Source organism: Arachis stenosperma, chromosome 3, assembly GCF_014773155.1.
Source record: "Arachis stenosperma cultivar V10309 chromosome 3, arast.V10309.gnm1.PFL2, whole genome shotgun sequence".
Taxonomy (NCBI): Eukaryota; Viridiplantae; Streptophyta; class Magnoliopsida; order Fabales; family Fabaceae; genus Arachis; species Arachis stenosperma.
In genome coordinates, this window is record NC_080379.1 from 165,448,862 (window position 1) to 165,467,339 (window position 18,478).

Here is an 18,478-nt window from a genome sequence, read left to right on the forward strand (position 1 = left end):
CTAATTTAAATTACTATTAGAAATTGTAATTCAAATTATGGTGATTCGATTACATAGTAACACTCTTTGGAAGATTCATGTACCATTATTTATTTTAGATGATATACGTATTTTATCGGTGCATTTGGTTTATCTCCGTCATTTGCCCATTGTTATTAGTCAAAATTATTTTAAATGTAAGTAGCCTTTAATTTTGAGTTGTTTTTTTATATTAATAGAGAAAAAAAAGATAGAAAGAATACGAGAAGACTATGCTTAAAAGAAAAGTTGAAAAGAGAGAATGTAATATATGGGATGTTATCTTTATTAATTTGCTTAAAGATACCTGATCCTTATCGAGAGAGTAAAGTAGTAGATTCCATATCTAAGCATATATTGTGCAAACCGCAAACAGTAACAAATAGTAGTAGTAGTAGTAGTAGTTAAAATATGTATAGGACATAAAGATACAGTGGATAATCAGAAAATTTCTGAGAGTGAAGGATCTCTACACCGTATGAATTATGAAACATTTTAGTTTACAAAGATGAGGTGTTCCAAACTCTCCCTCTATCGGACAGAGAACGGAAGTGAAGTCGCAGGAGTTTCATTTTTATGCTCAAATCCAATCATATTTATTTGAGTTCCCAAGTTATTAATTGCAATGGCTATTAACTATACATCAATATGAGCCTCACAAATCGTATCTGAGGATGGAACCTCGGTCTTTCTCCTCTTGTGCTCTGTGGTACTTCCTCCTCTGTTATTTATTTCCTGCACATATTGAAACATTCACACGGTAATGCCAGGTGAGAGCACAATAGCAGCAGTTCATTAATGAAGGGAACAGTAAATACTATGCCTTATGTCCTCTATGCAAAAATCATTGCTCAAAGTCTCAAACCCAAGTACCCAACTAAAATGGCCCAAAGCAAATATTCCTATCATATACACCTAACTTTAGAAGAAATGAAGATTCTAAGAAAATTGTGCAAGCTCACTTCGTTATCCCTTTGTCTTATTTCATTAAAGGTAAAAAGTAAGTAATGCACAAATTTGTAGTGAGTTTTTCCCCAACCAACAAATTTCAAAAATTTAATTCATCATCGCTAATTCGCTATATTCTGTCCAACTTTCTTGTTTTTCATTTCACGTATGGGGGTGACTAATTCTAGTAGTTCAAAGTATACGTGAAAACTATAATGCTTACAATTACTCCAAAGAAATTAAAATCTCTACGGATATAATGATAATAGGAAACATACCAAGGAAGTTTAAAAGTATCTTTCCACCATCCGTGTTTCGAACCATTTGAAACAATTTTATCCAACCGTACAATGACCTGGGAAAATGTTGGCCTGACAACAGGTTCTCGATCCCAACATTCCTCAATCAACCTGCAACACCATGATAGTAAGACAAGACACCTTTACAATTAAAATGAAGATCTACCTTTTATTTACTTGAAAATTCACTCACTCTTTCAAATCCGGAGGATAATGTTTTGCTTTGACCTTGAATGGTGGTCTATTCCCTTCTAGGCACATCATTCTCAAGGCCTCATCCGCAGAGTGGTGATGGAAGGGCTGTACACCCTCAATCATCTGGGTCCATAGAAGGAATAATACAAAAGGAATTGGTATTCTTCATTAAATTAGAACAGTATCAGGAATATTAAGGGACTATTAAATTAAGAACTCAGGAATCCTAAGGAACAACATCCCCTTAAATAGGACTATAAGGGAGACAAATGAACGTTATGAATAGATGTGAAGACAATCGTTTTTGTCAAACTCATCCCTTCCCCACATATACCACCTCCAATGCATAACTACTTCTCAGTATGAACTCATGACTTTGGTTTTCAGGTCAGTTGTTGATGGTGTGCTTGTCACTAGACAAAATCTCTAGCTAATGAGTAATGAGTAATGACCACTGACCAGCCCATAATTTTTCCACTTACATGCGTCAATTAAGTGCCAGGATCCAGTTACACTCACATCCAGATGGCTTTCGCAAAGCCGGATGGTGTCCCGAATCTCAAAGCTCAAAAAACAAGAATCTCAAGAGAAAATCACCTTCAACATTGGCAAATCTAGTAATATAACAATTAATATATCAAAATTTTAATAGTTGGTACCTCATATAAGATGAGACCAAAAGAATATGCGTCCACGCTTCTGTCAAATACTTCATCTTTGTAAATCTCTGGAGCCAAGTACACGCCTACAATTGTTGAACCACAAGAAAAGATATATATAGATTAGCAACTCCAGTGTTCAGTAGCAGTAGTAGTATTACAAATAAATACATTTTTCATATCTAATTTTTTTTCTTTCTATAATTTGCAAACAATTGGATTTTCCCAAACAACATTGCACAAAGCGCCTACTATGTCAGTTACAAATGCCTCCAAATACTAATCAACTTTTAAATAGCTGTTACAAATTCAAACACTCTTAATGCATGAATGGACAACAGAAGAATGAAAACTTCCGATCAATTTGGAAGGATATGAAACCAGAGTTAAAAGATTTTGGCACTTAAAAACTTACTTAAAAGGTCAACGTTGGAGACAGGCTCTGCCAGCTTTGCTTTATCAGGTGAGATATGAGATAATCTCACATTTCCAAACCCAGCTATCTTTAGTTGACCTCCATTATCCAGCAAAATATTTCTGGCACCTTACCAAAATTTCATATATTAAAGGAACAGTAATCCCAATGAGAAAATTTTAAATTAAAATGCACTTCTAAATTGTAAATAGACACCAAATTGTTTTAAATGGTCTTACTTTGGCTTTAAATCACAGTGGAGAACTGGTTCTGGTTTGCATTCATGAAGATAGTTCATTCCCCTGCTAACAATAAATTATCAAATATCTTATATAAATAACCTGGAAGAATGTTGCATAAATCTATAATCATTGAATGCATTGTAAAGACTTGTTCTGAAAGATTTCATGCAGCATAGAGTTCCTTAAAATGGTACTTGCCTAGCAATATCAAGAGAAAACCGTAGAACTTTTGATAGGGAAAGCCGGCCTTTCTTCTGAATATAGCTTGCAAGGTCACCCTGAAAATTAACATAGGTACGAGCACTGTATAGTAAGTTGGATATATGTCATCTGATGAAGATGTATTAGTTCTCATGCTCCTTCTTGTTTGATACCAGCACCTTCTCTCTCCCCTTTCTCATCAAGAACACCTCTGGAAAAGAGAGAGATGAAAGAAGGGTAAGCTTACCTTAGCATGGTACTCTCTCACAATCATCATTGGTACATTTTGAGTGACAGCTCCAACAAATTGGACCACATTAGGATGCCGTACCCTTTCTAATAACGTGAGCTCATGCTTGAAAGCATTTCTGAGTGAATTATAGAAATAATAAAAATTCAGTGCCAAGGTTAAGCAATTAAAACTATAGAAACAAAGAGCAATTTAAGTCATCAACTTGACTGGAAATAAAAAAGAAAAGTAGTAGTAAAAAATGCAGATAAACAAAATCATAGCCAAGTAGGATAAGCATAAAATGGTCCAGTTGAATCATGAGTCACAAGCATATCACACACATAGACAAACAAATATGGAATATTGCTGAGATGTGTATACATACATGCTATCAGGATCTGAATAACTGTCCTTATCTAGTATCTTCACTGCAACCTTTGTGCCATTCCATTTAGCTACTTGATATACCCCCTACAAAGAGATCGATGAAAGATGATTGATGAACTACTCAAGCTTATAAATTTAACATATAGTCATATATTGATGTTTAGCTTGATCATGCAAGATGTTTGTAGATCCAGTGAACTCAGTTTCAACAAGTATTGGACAACTTCATACATAAGAAAAAGCATTAAATTGGGGAAAATAACACTATACGTTAGACGCCACCTGTATTCGTATGAAGCAAATCCAAACAACAAAAATTAACAGGTCAAATGAAAATTAAGGCGATAAATATCAAACAATCATGCTATATGTATATAAAAATTAACCATTAAATCAATCACGTATAAAATATATATTAAAATATAAAATATATATTAAAAATGTATAAAGCAATTTATGTATTTATACACAGCATTTTTAATACGAATTTTATCTCAGTTTTTATTTTATCTCAGATTGAGACAGTTGTTTCTTTCATATTCATTTTATTAAAAATTGAACTTTTCGAAGTCAAAGTTTATTCTAAGAAATATTGAAGAAAGAAAGAGCATACCTTTGAAATTCCATCACTCTTCCGAACCTGGAGTTCTAAGGGATTGAGTTCATATTCTGGAACCTCACGAGGATTTGTAACAGTCATTGGGGTTTTCCTGGTTTTCTAACACAACAAAGATTATTCAATAAGTCTCCAAATTCGATGCAATAATTCACTTCAACCTTATTTTGCAGATACATGATATCAGTAAAACAAAGGGTATAATACCGGCACTTTTGCTCCACGGGCCTTCAGCATATAATAAACTTCTGTATTTCCATAATATTTGGCGTCAGCCGCTGCCTGCAAATCAACTCATACATTACACCTTGAATTTTTCCTCTAAAAAAAATGTTGCCAAAAATCTAATTTCTAATTTTCAGACATAATAAACGGACTCTGAGTCTCTGACATCGTGATTGATTTCAGATAGTACTATATTATTAAATTCTGGACATATTCAGATTAACTTATTTTAAATTATATAAAAACCTAAAGATAAATATAAATAAATAAATAAAATTATTATCCGACATTATATATTAGAAAAATGTAAAATGTAAATAATTGAGCAGAGAGAAAAACAATAACAAAATTCGGAGGAAAAAAAAAGTGGCACCAATAATAATTGCATAGGATCGCGAGTCAGAAGAGAGTGAGAATCTATCTAGTCAACTTTCTATAATCGGAAAAAGAAGACGGAAAGAAGAGAGTGAGTGTAGGAAATTACCGTGCTGCCCCAGCGATCCCGAGCGTCGATGTTAGCCTTGCGGCTGAGAAGGAGAGCGCAGACCTCAACGTGGCCCTCACAAGCGGCGATGTGAAGCGCAGTGCGTCCATCGAGATCGATGCTATTTACATCGATGCCATCGTTGAGGAGGTCCTCAACGCCCTTAACGTCACCTCTGCACGCCATGAACAGAAGCTGCATGGTGGAATCGAGGTTGTCCGGAACCGTGAGCTCTTGGTCGTCCTCCCCGTCCCTCGGCGTCACCGGACTTCGCCGGATCGGGTCAAGCGACGACTGCCTCCCGAAGCTGAACCTGAGATTGTTCCGGCGAGGGTCCAGCGACGCCTGTCTCGTGAACTGGCGGCTCATGTTCCGACGAAGCGAACCCGACGAAAATTGCCGCGATATGCCGCGCTTCAGCTGCGCGGCAATGCTCTCCATCGCGATTGACCGTCCGTCTGTCCGTTCCTTCGTTGTCTCCGGTGGATCGAACGGTTCAGATCGAAGAATCTCTCAGCCAATCAACAAATCAATCGCAGATAATAATCTCTCTCTCTACATGCTTGGACTTAAAAGAGAAAATGAATGAACGAATGAATGTAACAACAATAACAACATAACAAAACCAATCTTATTCAATTCAACATTCAATGGAGTAAGGTTTTTTTAGCTGATTTAGTTGTTTATTTATTTATTTTTATTAAAAAAGAAAGGAAAATGTTTGCGTGAGTTTGCTAATTTGGGAGGGTGAAGTTAATGAAGAAGAAGAAGAACGAATAAAAAAATAAGTAATTGAAATTCTTTTGCTTTTTTTTTTAATTATATTTTGGGGCGAATGATGATTAGTTCGGCATAATGGAAAGTATGAGTTCTAATAATAATGGTGGTGACTAGAAGACACACTAGATAAAATATGCGTTATCATGGGAAACGAGTATAACAACACATGTCATCTCTTTTTGCGTATCAATTGCTACTTTTATTATTCTTATTATTTTTTCTAAGTAATGAGATTTTTCATTTTAGGGATTTGTTGTTATTTTGTGCGATTGACTTTGTCAAAGGGACCCACCCAGAAACAGAAAGGACAATGGAACGACCTGTATTTCCAGGCGTTACCGTGAAAAATGGCGAGACTGTCTCAATTTTTTTAACGCTGTCTTGAGGTGTCACCTGATGATTTATTTAACGATCGGAGTGCCTAATTTTACCCCTTTTTTTTTTGGCAACTATTTGGAGAAGCTGACAGGAAGGTGCAATAACGTTTTCAGTGTTCTCTATGAATAAAAGGACAATTATACGGGTCTTTTTTTTGTATCTAATTTTTGTTTAATTTATTTTTTATAATAATTTTTAATATATGGATATAATTATATATAATCTTAGACCATTTCTCACGTTATTTATGATCCATAAGTGTTAAATCCATAAATAAAGGTGCCCCACGCAATGGATTCATTATATTATTGTACCTTAATTAGATCAGTCTATCGGACATTTTAGTTAACACCTTACTATCACTACACAGTAATAAACTGTTGTGTAAATTGAATAATCATAATAAATAGTGGATTTTCTATCAAAGCATCGATCAGCATTTTTAAAAGTTGGTCTCATTATTTTAACTTTTATTCGTCCGTACTAACAACTTTTTATAATTTCCATCCAATAAAAAAAAACCAAAACAAACACAGTGGATATTAAGAACATGGTTGATAAGGAATTTAGGATAGCAAAGGTACTGGGTCAAATGGATTTTATTTGTCATTAGTTTTAGATCCCATCAAGCCAGTGAATTAGTTTACTTTAGATTATGTTAAATAAATTTAAAAAATTAGAATAATAACTTACATAATTAACTCGAGTTATATCGACTCAGATTATTGCATTGGATTAAGGGTTTTTTTAATGATCACATTTATTAATGTATAAATACTGTTAGTACTCCTAATTTATTAGGTATTATGTGACACTAGTGTATAACAGCTGTATATAGAATATAAAGAGGTAATTAGTATAATTTTTCTTTTTTTTTTTCTGATTCCTAATTCTTTACATGCTTTTCATAAACTATCGTAGCTTCTTTCCATCATTTTTTGAGAGCTTAAATTCTTGATTGAAAACCCAAAATTTTGAGCTCATGCAATTGACAAATTCAAGAACCCATTCATCAAATCAACTTCCAAAAAAAAATGGCACTATAACTTTTCACAACAAAGCATCAAGATAGAAACGAAGCACAATGCGGGGTACAACATGAGAAGTGAAAATGGAGCAAAACTTACGTTCCGGGAAAAGTAGTCGAATAGAAGAGGAAAAATAGTCGAACGGGAGCAGCAGAAGAGGGAGCTTTAGGTCTTCAATGGCTGAGAGGCCATTGGCTAGCATTCGAACCACTGAAATTGGGTTAGGGCTCAATGACCTGTTGCACACGCACTTGCACCTTCTTTTTTCTTCATTCAAATAAAGTTTCGCTATACTTCCCACTGATGTAACTAATATTCAGTTTGGTTTCTGAATTTGTACGCAAATCTCAATTTAGTTTTTGAAATTTTAATTATTTTTATTTAGTTTTTAAAATTTATAAATGTGTCTCATATTAGTTTTTAGGACAATTTTAGTATAAAAACATTAATGGAGTGCTGTTATATCACGCCAAAATTTATAAAATGACGCAGTTTTAATTTTGATATTTAAATAGTTCAAAAACAGTATCGTATCACTTATTTTAATAGGTAAAATTTTAATAAACACCATTTATAATATTGTTTTTGGGTTATTTTAGTGCCAAAACTAAAACGACATTAGTTTACTGTTTACGACAGTGTTCCGTTAACATTTGTGTTTGAGAACTAAATAATGACAATTAAAACCTCAGAAACTAAATTAAGACCGGCATATAAATTCAGAGATCAAATTGAATTTTATCTTGAAGTAACTGCTTCCTCCCCTAAAAAGAAGTACGCGTCCTTGATTTCCAATTGCATCACAACAAAAAGTTTTTGGCAAGGCCCTGCACTGTCACCTCATAAAAACCGCGCTTTTTTTCGACGCTTTTCTCACCAACGGTCTCATTGATGTGTATTCCAAGTGCGGCTGTGTAGAGAGTGCCCAGAAGGCCTTCGATGATCTTCCCAATAAGACCACACACTCGTGGAACACGCTCATCTCTGTGTATTCCAAAATGTGTCTTTTCGATAAAGCGTATAACCTGTTCGATAAAATGCCTCACCGAAACCTCGTCACCTATAACTCGCTTATATCCGGTTCTACACGCCACGGGTTTCACAGAGAATCGATTAGTCTTTTTCAGATGATGCAATTGGATAGTAATGGTCTGATGTTGGATGAGTTCACGCTTGTTAGCGTAGTTGGGAGCTGTGCTAGTTTAGGTACCCTTAAATGGTTCCACCAAGTTCATGGGGTGGCAGTTATAGTTGGCATGGAGGGTAACATGATCCTTAACAACGCTCTAATCGATGCCTATGGAAAATGCGGCAAGCCGAATTCGTCGTATTCCGTGTTCTGTTGGATGCAAGAGATCTATGGTTGTGGCTTATGCTCGGGCATCTAAATTGGATGAGGCTTGCAGGGTGTTCCACAGCATGCCGTTTAGGAATATTATTTCTTGGACTGCTTTGATCACTGGTTTTGCTAGGAACCGACGTTGTAGCGAAGCTTTGAATCTTTTTAAACAAATGCTGGAAGAGGGTGTGAATCTAAATGCTCAAACATTTGTAAGTGTTTTAGGTGCTTCTGCAGATGAGGCTCTTATAGGAAGAGGTAAAGAAGTCCATGGTAAGATTATAAGATATAGCAATAGTGAGAAAAACTTGTTTAATATGTACCTATATAATGCTTTGATTGATATGTATGGGGAGTGTGGGGATATGAAATCAGCTGAAATTCTGTTTGAGATGGCTCCTAGGAGGGATTTGGTATCTTGAAATACATTGATAACTGGATTTGCACAGAATGGTTATGGGCATGAATCAATGGTTGTCTTTAGAAGGATGATGATAGAAACCAACATGAAACCTAATCATGTGACTTTTCTTGGAGTGATATCTGGCTGTAGCCATGCAGGTCTAGTCCATCAGGGTTTAGATTTGCTGGATTTGATGGAATGGCGATATGGCGTTAAGCCTAGACCTGGACATTATGCTCTGCTAATTGATTTGCTTGGGAGGAAAATCAGACTCAAGGAAACTGTGGATTTAATCGAAAAAATGCCTAGCAGAATTAGGAACCACATTGCAGTGTGGGGGGCAGTCTTGGGTACTTGTCGAGTTCACGGCAACTTCGATCTTGCTAGAAGAGCTGCAGAAGCTTTGTTTTGAGTTGGAACCTGAGAACACAGCAAGATATGTCATGTTATCAAACATTTATGCAGCGTCTGGTAGATTCGACGATGCTGATAGAATTAGGATGATAATGAGGGAGAAAGATTTAAAAAAAGAAGCAGCTCGTAGTTGGATTGAGTTAAGGGATGCAAGACATTCCACAGATTGGTCAGATATGTGAAGTAAACAATAAGCTAGTCTATCATCTGAAGGATACAGGATATCAGCCTTTTTTAATGATACAGGATGAGGATGATGATTTCTACTTTAGTATTTAGTGTTACTTCTTTTTAAAATTTATCTAATGGCTATGACTAGAAATTCTTTAATAAAAAAAAATTATACTAGCTCCTTATTCATATTTCATATACAGCTGTGTCATATACTAGTGTCATACAATATTTAATAACTGAGAGTATTGGAAGTACCAGTAATATTCATACATTAATGATGTTTTTATCAGCCTTCGAATTTTTTAAAGAATATGAAAAAAAAAATATTGCTTCAAATATATGTATGATCCAGGGATTCATTTTTTTCTTTAACAATAACGATTTATATCTATCACTGAATTTTTTAAGAATCTAAAAAAGAATGCTTAATATATATCAAGTTTTTCCTTAAATAAAAAATTAATAAAATAAAAAAGAAAAAGTCTAATAATAATTCTTGAACTAAGGTGGTAGAATTATCCATTATTTTGTTATTTTACAATTCTTCTTACTATGGAAGATCTTTTTTCATTTATATATGTAAATAAAGGGGAGTATTAGATCAATAATTGAGTTGTCTTACACTCTCTGAATGTGATTATTTTTTAAATTATGCATTAATGCATGATGTTTATGTATCAGATTTTTTTTTATATATGTATGTGTCTATGTATAGGGACGAATTCATAAATTTTTTAAATAGAGTTCAAATTCACAAATAATTAATTATTGATCTATTAAATTAGAAAATATTATAAAAAAACCAAAAAAAAAAGAACGATTAAAATTAAATTTGTTTTAAATTACGATCCTAAAATGCATCTAAATTGACTCTATTTCATTACATAAAAGGATAAGTGTTTGCTAATAAAAGAGCACTTATAAGTTATTAACGTAAGTAGGACGTAATTTAGAAAAATAATATTATCGCTCTTATTTTTTATAATATTATTTTATATATAATTTTTTATTATATATTTGCACAAATTTATATAAAAATGATATTATCAAAATAAAACTATTATCAACTTTTTCAGTTAATTATATGGTTATTTTAAGACAATTTATTATCCAATTTGAATTTTCTTTATTTAAGAGAGTGGTAAATTTAATTATTATAAATTTTGTTACATAATTGTTTTAAAGCATGGAAATACTTTTTGGTAATTTACAAAAATTAAACTCTTTTAAAGTGAAATAGAAATTAATAGAGTAAACAAGTGAGAGTTTAGTTATTTTTTAATTAAAATGATAAAATTTACACGTATTTAAAACTTAAAAGTTACAATTATCAATCTTGTTGCTATCTTTTTCCATATATAAATAGGTCAATTTGCTTTTTCTTTTTTGTTTCATTACAAATAGGTCAATTCAATCGCACTCATAAGTGCCAACTAAGAGGATATGTGTGGATCTAGTTAAGCCTAGTACTAAATACAACATATGGCACTTGAATACGTGTAACAATAAATAATAAAAAATATTATGTATTTAAAAAAATTACACATCAAATTAATTATTATATATTTATATATAAATATATATTATTTGTAAATTTTTAATATATATTTTATTTATATATATAATTTAATAATTAATCTTCTATGTATATTTCAAACAACAACAACAACAACAACAACAACAACAACAACAATAATAATAATAATAATAATAATAATAAAATTAGGTTAAGTATCTAGTTATCTTTTAATTAAGAGGTTTAAATTGAATTCCTTGAACTAGTAATAGTTTCTTTTAATAAATATGAAAGATTATAAAAAAACATCAATATTAATTTCATGTGCTCATCTGTATATTTTAAATATGTAATACTTAAATTGTTAAATACACAAATAAAGATGGTTAATTTTTAGAAAATCGATATTGTTACTCCTATTTTAATAATATCGTTATTTTTTATATAAATGTATACAAGTATATAATGTAAAAAAATTGTGGTTATTATTATTTTTTTAATTTTATTATCGTATATATATATATTAGTTTAATTTTAATGCATACGTAAAAAATTTTATACAGTTATCCTTTATGAATGTATTTATATATTTTTTAAGTAAGAATTTAATTTTAATGTATTATTAACATAAAACAGTTTTGATGTATCAAAATGAAACCATTTTAAATAATAAATTTAAAATAGTTATTTTCTTCATGTAATAATACACGATTGATTATTTGTGTAGAATTATTTTATATGAATCTTATATGAAAATTAAGTCATAGAATAAAAAATGCTATGTTACACAAAAAATTATTTATTAAATCAGTATTATATACTTGTGTATAAATATATATTATTCTGAAATATATTTAAAATTGATTAATTAGTAATTGGACTTTGTAAAGAGGTTGAAGGGGATGATGTAGGTATCCGGAGAGCCTTTACATTAATTTCGAAAGTGTGGTTACATTAACTCCGAGATAGCAGTTAAAAATACATGGAAAGAATTTCGATTTATAAGTTAGCAAGAGTTTTAATAAGTTTATAAGAATTTGAATTGAGAAATACATGAATCGAATGAGTTATTTATAGAGAATAGTGAGGAGGTATTATTCTTCCCTAAATGCATGAAAAATTAACCCATATTGTGACGGTTATTAATATGAAAGATAATATCTATAATAGTGGGATCAAACTTTTGCTTGACGCCCAGATCAGATTAGACACAAATTATAATATCCGTATTTCGAGAAGGTCGAATTGTTAACCTGTGTAGTTCTTGGGGTGACCTCTTTGGGTATGAGTTGGTTTGTTGGCAAAGTATTTGATGGACATTTCAAAAAGAGTTCCATCTCATGGAGCTGCCTAAATTATTTACAACATGGTCCCAATTCACTATGGTGTACTTGCTTATAAATAACAAGGTGATTTATATTTGTAAAACAATCCCAAACTCACAATATTTAAATACGTATTCGTTAATGATCTGGTTCCATACTAGTAGCATTAGTAAGTATAATTGCTTCTACAAAATATTTAATATTCACTAATCACTATCAATATCAAATACCATGGACAAATGCCAAAGCTTCCACAAATTATAAAGTATTAATTTTCACAAAAAAAAAAAAAAAGTCATGAGTTATGCAAAATACATGGACGGTTAATAACCAGTATCATAAACAAATTACATGAATTCTAAGTATTGAAGCTTAATAATGATGATGTTTCGCAGCGATAGCATAAGTAAATGTCAATGCTTCTACAAGTAATAAACTGTTAATATTCAGTTTTGTACAAATGTTCTTTCTGTTTCAGATGTTGAGTATGCTAATTCCCCAATTTGGCAGCTATTGTGTCTTTGGAATTTGAAAGTATTTTCTCTTGTGAATAATGGAAGATACCGGGCAAGCATTCGGAGAGAAATTTGATTCAGAAGGTATTCCATTTGAAGCTTCGGCGAGGATCTACTGCACCACTGTCAGCTTCGCCTTGATTTCCCGTGATGCAAATATGGCCGCTGAAAATTGTTTTTTTGGGTCTTGGGCCAGATCAAACAAAGATCCGACCGGGAATAGTACACAACCGGATTGCCACCGGTTCATCCTCCTTCAGAGTTCTCATGCGCCGCTCCATGTCTCCATTGGTGAAGAGATTCTGATCGCAGCTTCCGCTCCGATGCCATCGCTGCCATATCTTTCGGCAGCCTAGCCTTACGATACCGCTGGGCTATAGATCGTTTTCTTAATCCAGATCGATGCGCCACGGCTGTTTGATTGTTTCTGGCGCTGCCTCCACTACTGGTTCATGCTGCCACTGTTGCTCGCTGCAAGGACTGTGTTCCTTATGGGTTGATGAACGCTCTCCGGCGTGAGTCTCGTCCACCTCGTGGATTAGAATAGATTCTCTAACAAGACTGATTAAGGAGAAAGAGTCTTATTAGTCACAAAAAAAAAGTTTGAGGTTGTTTTACAAATATAAAGAATTTTGTTGGTCATGAGTAAATATGCCATAATAAATTGGATCACATTAATATATTATAAATACTTTAAGCAGCTACATATGATGGAACTTTTTTTTGAATTTCGACTCTCTAAATTTTAAATTTTTATTTTAAAAAATAAAATAAAATTTCTCATTTTTAAATAATCTTTTTAATATTTTATTTTAATTTTATTTATAAAATAAATAATAAAAAATAATATTTTTTTAAAAATAAAATTTAAAATTTAAAAAATTTAAATCTTTTTTTAATAACTCCATCAAATATTTTACTAATTTATTATTGAACCCATTGAAAAAATAGAAAAAATATTAACTTCTTTTGAGATAGGATTTTATTCATTTGGATCATAGTATATATATATATATATATATATAACATGATTGATATAAAATAAGTTATGCACAAAATAATTTTTTATATACAGCAATTCAAACTTTAAATGTCAAAATTGTAAGTTAAAATTAAAATAAAAAATAAAAATTATATATATATATATATTAAAATCAGTTATTATATATTTATGTATAAATATATATATTATTTAATTTATTAAAAATTAATTATATTAAATATATATTAAAATTAATTCTTAATATAAAAAATATTTAAAAATATATATTAAAAATAAGTTAAATTATATATATATGTATAAATACATGATAATTGGTTTTACGGACAGATCTTATTATGCAAATATTACTTTTGATAAAAAAAAATTTTGATGTGAAGTAAAGTATATACCACTTAACCAGGGGCTCATCGATTATTTTGCCAGTTAACAATTAGTTGAGGAGAGTAGCAGTAGAAGCGCCGCCGCTTGAAACCCAATATCGGAAGTAGCACCTTACTACCGTTAGAAGCACAACTAGCAGGATAGCAAAGTAGCCACCCTACACTCACTAACATCATTTTCTTACACCCTGTTTGGCATGGCTGTAGCTCCAGCTCCAATCCATGCCTTCAAACCCCATTCCTCATTCCCTCAACCAAACAAAACCTTCTCCCTCTTTCCAAACCTACCTCCCGCTCCTCCATCCCGCTCACTCATCCGCCACAATAAACTCTCCATTCGCGCCGTCAGCTCCGGCGGCGCCGGAGGAAAATTCGCCGAAGATGCAGCTCTCTCTTCCAACGGCCCTCCCCCTCCCGCCGTCCGATCAAAGCACGTTCCCTCCCTCTTGTTCCACGCTCTTGTTTGGCGCGTGTGCGCAATGTCGTGATTTCTTTGATTGTGTCTGTGATGCAGGGTTAGGCGGCACACGATTTCGGTCTTCGTTGGTGACGAGAGCGGAATGATTAACAGAATTGCGGGGGTTTTCGCGCGAAGAGGTTACAACATCGAGTCTCTCGCAGTTGGTCTCAACGAGGACAAGGCGCTCTTCACCATCGTCGTCTCCGGCACCGATAGGGTGCTCCGGCAAGTCGTGGAGCAGCTCCACAAGCTCGTCAATGTATTAAAGGTAATGTTCATTTTGTAATTATTATTGGTGATGTTGGATGAATTTAATTTAAGCGAAACTGAACATGAGTGGTTTGTGACTGCAACATGTGTCAATGGTGTTGATTAGGTTGAAGATCTTTCGAATGAGCCACAGGTGGAACGTGAATTAATGCTCATAAAAGTGAAATCCGATCCCAAGTACTATAATGAGGTATAAGTTATATGTGTCTGCGTGCATAATTTGTTGCCAAAAAGATTCATGTTCTATAAAGTAAGATTCTAGGGGACTGCGCACGTGTGGTGTTTGTTTATTTTCCTAGCAGAGCTTTATCTTTACTATTTTTCTTTTCCATCCGCTTGGGAATTTTCAGATAAAGTGGTTTGTGGACATCTTCAGAGCTAAGGTCGTGGATACCTCAGAACATTCTGTGACGATTGAGGTTATTGCTGAACAACTTTAGATATGTTATTATTAATGTTTAATCACTGCTTTTTTAAATGTCTGATTTATTCTATGCATGTGAATAAACCTTATTATAGTTGAAGGCTGGTCTTGGCTGGGGTCTTTATGCATTTCATATACTTGTTACTCTAGTTTTTTCTCAATTATTATCCATCACATCTACCAAATGATCCTAAAGTCTCAGAAAGCTTAGTGTCTCGATAAACTATCATATCAAGTCACAGTTTCAAGTGAATTTTCTTACAAATGTTACAGGTCACTGGAGATCCAGGGAAGCTCGTTGCATTTGAAAGAAATCTAAGCAAGTTTGGAATTAAAGAAATAGCTAGAACCGGAAAGGTTGGGAAGTTCAATTTAGTACCTTAGAAATTTAGTTTTATCTTGGTTACTTTGACATACATTATATTGTTGGGTTACATAAAATTTAATAATTTGTCATTGTGTCATGTTGTAACTGCAACTAGATTGCTTTGAGAAGGGAGAAGTTGGGTGCCTCTGCTCCATTTTGGCGGTTTTCAGCTGCTTCTTATCCGGATCTTGAAGTAAAACCAGTTGTTAATGCCCTTGAGGCAGCCAAAACTAGCAATCCTATTACCAACACTGATACACCTGTGGGGGTACTGTCTTCATGCTCTTTAGTTGTTCCATTTACCTTTCTAATTCCATTTTTGGACCAAAAATTTTAGATTTGTAACATATTGACTTGAAGCTATAGTGACTTAAATGTGTTCCACTGTGTTCAATATTTTTCATCCCTTCTCTACTTGGATTTATTTAAACCCTAATAAACTCTACTTGGATTTATTTAAACCCTGATAAATTCTTATCTAGTCTCTGTCCTTTTCTTTTCTCTAAAATTTTTGCTTATGTGAAGGGTGATGTTTATCCTTCAGAGCCTTCAGATGGCTTTATAGTCAAGCAAGTACTTGATGCTCACTGGGGTGTTCTCAATGATGATGATGTAAGATAGTCAACTCCCTTTTTATGTATGTATAGTTAACTCCCTTTTTATGTATGTACTGTAGATGCAATAATGTTTAGTTCATCCTCCCTTCTAATATCTTTGATGATATGATGCCTTCAGACCACTGGAATTCAATCGCACACTTTATCCATCCTTGTGAATGATTCTCCTGGAGTTCTCAACTTAGTCACAGGGGTTTTTGCTAGAAGGGGATACAACATTCAGGTTTGCTTCCTCAATTTGATTTCTACTTATATTTAGCTGTAATATTAGATATACTTGTTAGTTTATTTGTTCTCTCATGCTCATATGTTGTGGCCAGAGTTTAGCTGTGGGACATGCGGAAGTTGAAGGACTTTCTAGAATTACAACTGTGGTTCCAGGGACAGATGAGTCAATTGGCAAGTTGGTGCAGCAACTGTATAAGCTAGTAGAACTGCATGAGGTTCGAAATCTTTACCAAAACTTCTCACGTCCTAAACTGACTTCCCAGCTTTACAATATTTGCAGTGGTGTTTGTGGCACTGCATTTTAGAATTTGCTCACTATTTCGATCATATTTAATTGACTTTTCTCCAGGTTCATGATCTCACCCACTTGCCATTTGCTGAGCGAGAATTGATGCTGATAAAGATTGCTGTCAATACTGCTGCACGACGTGATGTCCTCGATATCGCCACCATTTTTAGGGCTAAAGCCGTTGATGTATCTGATCATACAGTAACCCTTGAGGTGATTTTTTATTTGTTAGAATCTTTAACCAGGGGCATGATCTCATATTTGGCATCAACTTATATTGATAGCTGAGAATACTATGTATCCTTAAGAAAAAACAATAGAAAGAAAGATAGAAACTCAACTCAGTGCTACTTTACTAACAAAAGAATGTTGAATTAGCAACTACAATGTACTTAAACGAAAGCAATTTATTTTAGTTGAATTTACTATTAATAGGAAAATTGAGACACAAGATATGTTTCTCCTGGACAACTTTGATGACACCATATAGACACAAACTTGTTGATATTTGCTTCCACGTTTATTAGTTCTAACCCCCAGTTGGGGTTATGTAATGGTTATCAACAACTTTGCATTCAAATTAATAAGTATTGGCTGATAGACAAAAAAATGTTATCCTAGTGAAATTTCTTTCTCTTTTATTTATTTACCTCAAATATTGTTTTTGCAACCTGTGAAATAAATCTAAATATACTTTTGTTCTAGGTTACCGGAGATCTGGACAAAATGGTGGCGTTGCAGAGAACGTTGGAACCGTATGGGATTTGTGAGGTTTGTGCTTTCTTCAGCATTGCATTTAGAATATGGTGCTTTTTTTCCAATCAACAAAACTTGTAATCATTGTGTGTTTGTTTAAGGTGGCACGAACTGGGCGCATAGCACTGGTGCGCGAGTCAGGGGTAGACTCCAAATACTTGCGTGGATATTCCTTTCCCTTGTAAATTGTAATTGTTTAAACTGCGTTGTACCTTGTGTTTTTCACCTTCTAAGTTCGGCGTGTTTGTTCTTGACTAGAAATTTTGACGGTAACTAGTAATTTCAAAGCTGCACTTCTCTTTGGTCAGGGAAATCTAGCCTAAATTGCATTCAAATAAAATGCAGCTAGGAAAAATGTTTTTAAACATTGACGGGTAATGTAGAAAGAACAGGAACAATTACTTATAGAATTAAGCTATAAAGGTAGTCTGAATTGAATTATTGGATAAATAAAACTAAAGATAACTGAGTTGTCTAACTTTAAAATTTGTACAGTCTCGAGTTCCTTTTTTTGTCTTTTCCTTTGATCATTGTCTAGGTTTTCTTCTTTTTATTTTAGGTGGTACCACTGTCTACACTATTATCAAGAAATTGGCTTATTTAACTTGAAGAATTGTAGTTATATTTTTCAATAAAAACTGTTTTAAAAAAAAGTTAATCTCTGGATTATTACCATTGAAATGCCTAGCCGGATTTGAATTCTCTAAATTTTGAATTTCACTTTAGAAGATAAAGTGTAATCTTTTACCATTTATTTCATAGGTGAAATCAAGAGAAAATATGAGAGAAATCATTTAAGGGTAAGAGATTATATTCACATTTTACCTTTTAAAATAAAAAATTAAAATTTAAAGAATCCAAATTCTGCCTAGCCAAGGATTCCTTAGTGTT

General features: G+C 33.1%; 2 protein-coding genes and 1 pseudogene across 2 annotated transcripts; 2 read left to right on the forward strand and 1 right to left on the reverse strand.

Annotated features, from left to right (window-relative positions):
- Positions 1-351: 351 nt before the first annotated feature.
- LOC130968828 (integrin-linked protein kinase 1-like) lies at positions 352-5,860 on the reverse strand. The gene is made up of 12 exons (XM_057894296.1): positions 4,922-5,860; positions 4,420-4,494; positions 4,210-4,314; positions 3,595-3,680; positions 3,225-3,345; positions 2,975-3,054; positions 2,774-2,836; positions 2,535-2,656; positions 2,120-2,205; positions 1,459-1,583; positions 1,245-1,376; positions 352-753 (listed from the first exon to the last, which is right to left on the reverse strand). Exons 1-12 carry the CDS (start codon positions 5,360-5,362, stop codon positions 747-749), a joined length of 1,443 nt encoding a protein of 480 aa, XP_057750279.1. The 5' UTR covers positions 5,363-5,860; the 3' UTR covers positions 352-746.
- Positions 5,861-7,780: 1,920 nt separating this feature from the next.
- Positions 7,781-9,649, forward strand: LOC130967218 (pentatricopeptide repeat-containing protein At2g21090-like; annotated as a pseudogene).
- A 4,561-nt stretch (positions 9,650-14,210) lies between these two features.
- On the forward strand, positions 14,211-17,894 carry LOC130970506 (acetolactate synthase small subunit 1, chloroplastic-like). The gene is made up of 12 exons (XM_057896618.1): positions 14,211-14,606; positions 14,691-14,904; positions 15,013-15,096; positions 15,257-15,325; positions 15,604-15,687; positions 15,813-15,965; positions 16,223-16,309; positions 16,433-16,537; positions 16,635-16,757; positions 16,892-17,044; positions 17,537-17,602; positions 17,689-17,894. The coding sequence occupies exons 1-12, from the start codon at positions 14,374-14,376 to the stop codon at positions 17,770-17,772; spliced, it is 1,455 nt and encodes a 484-aa protein (XP_057752601.1). The 5' UTR covers positions 14,211-14,373; the 3' UTR covers positions 17,773-17,894.
- The last annotated feature ends 584 nt before the right edge of the window (positions 17,895-18,478 follow it).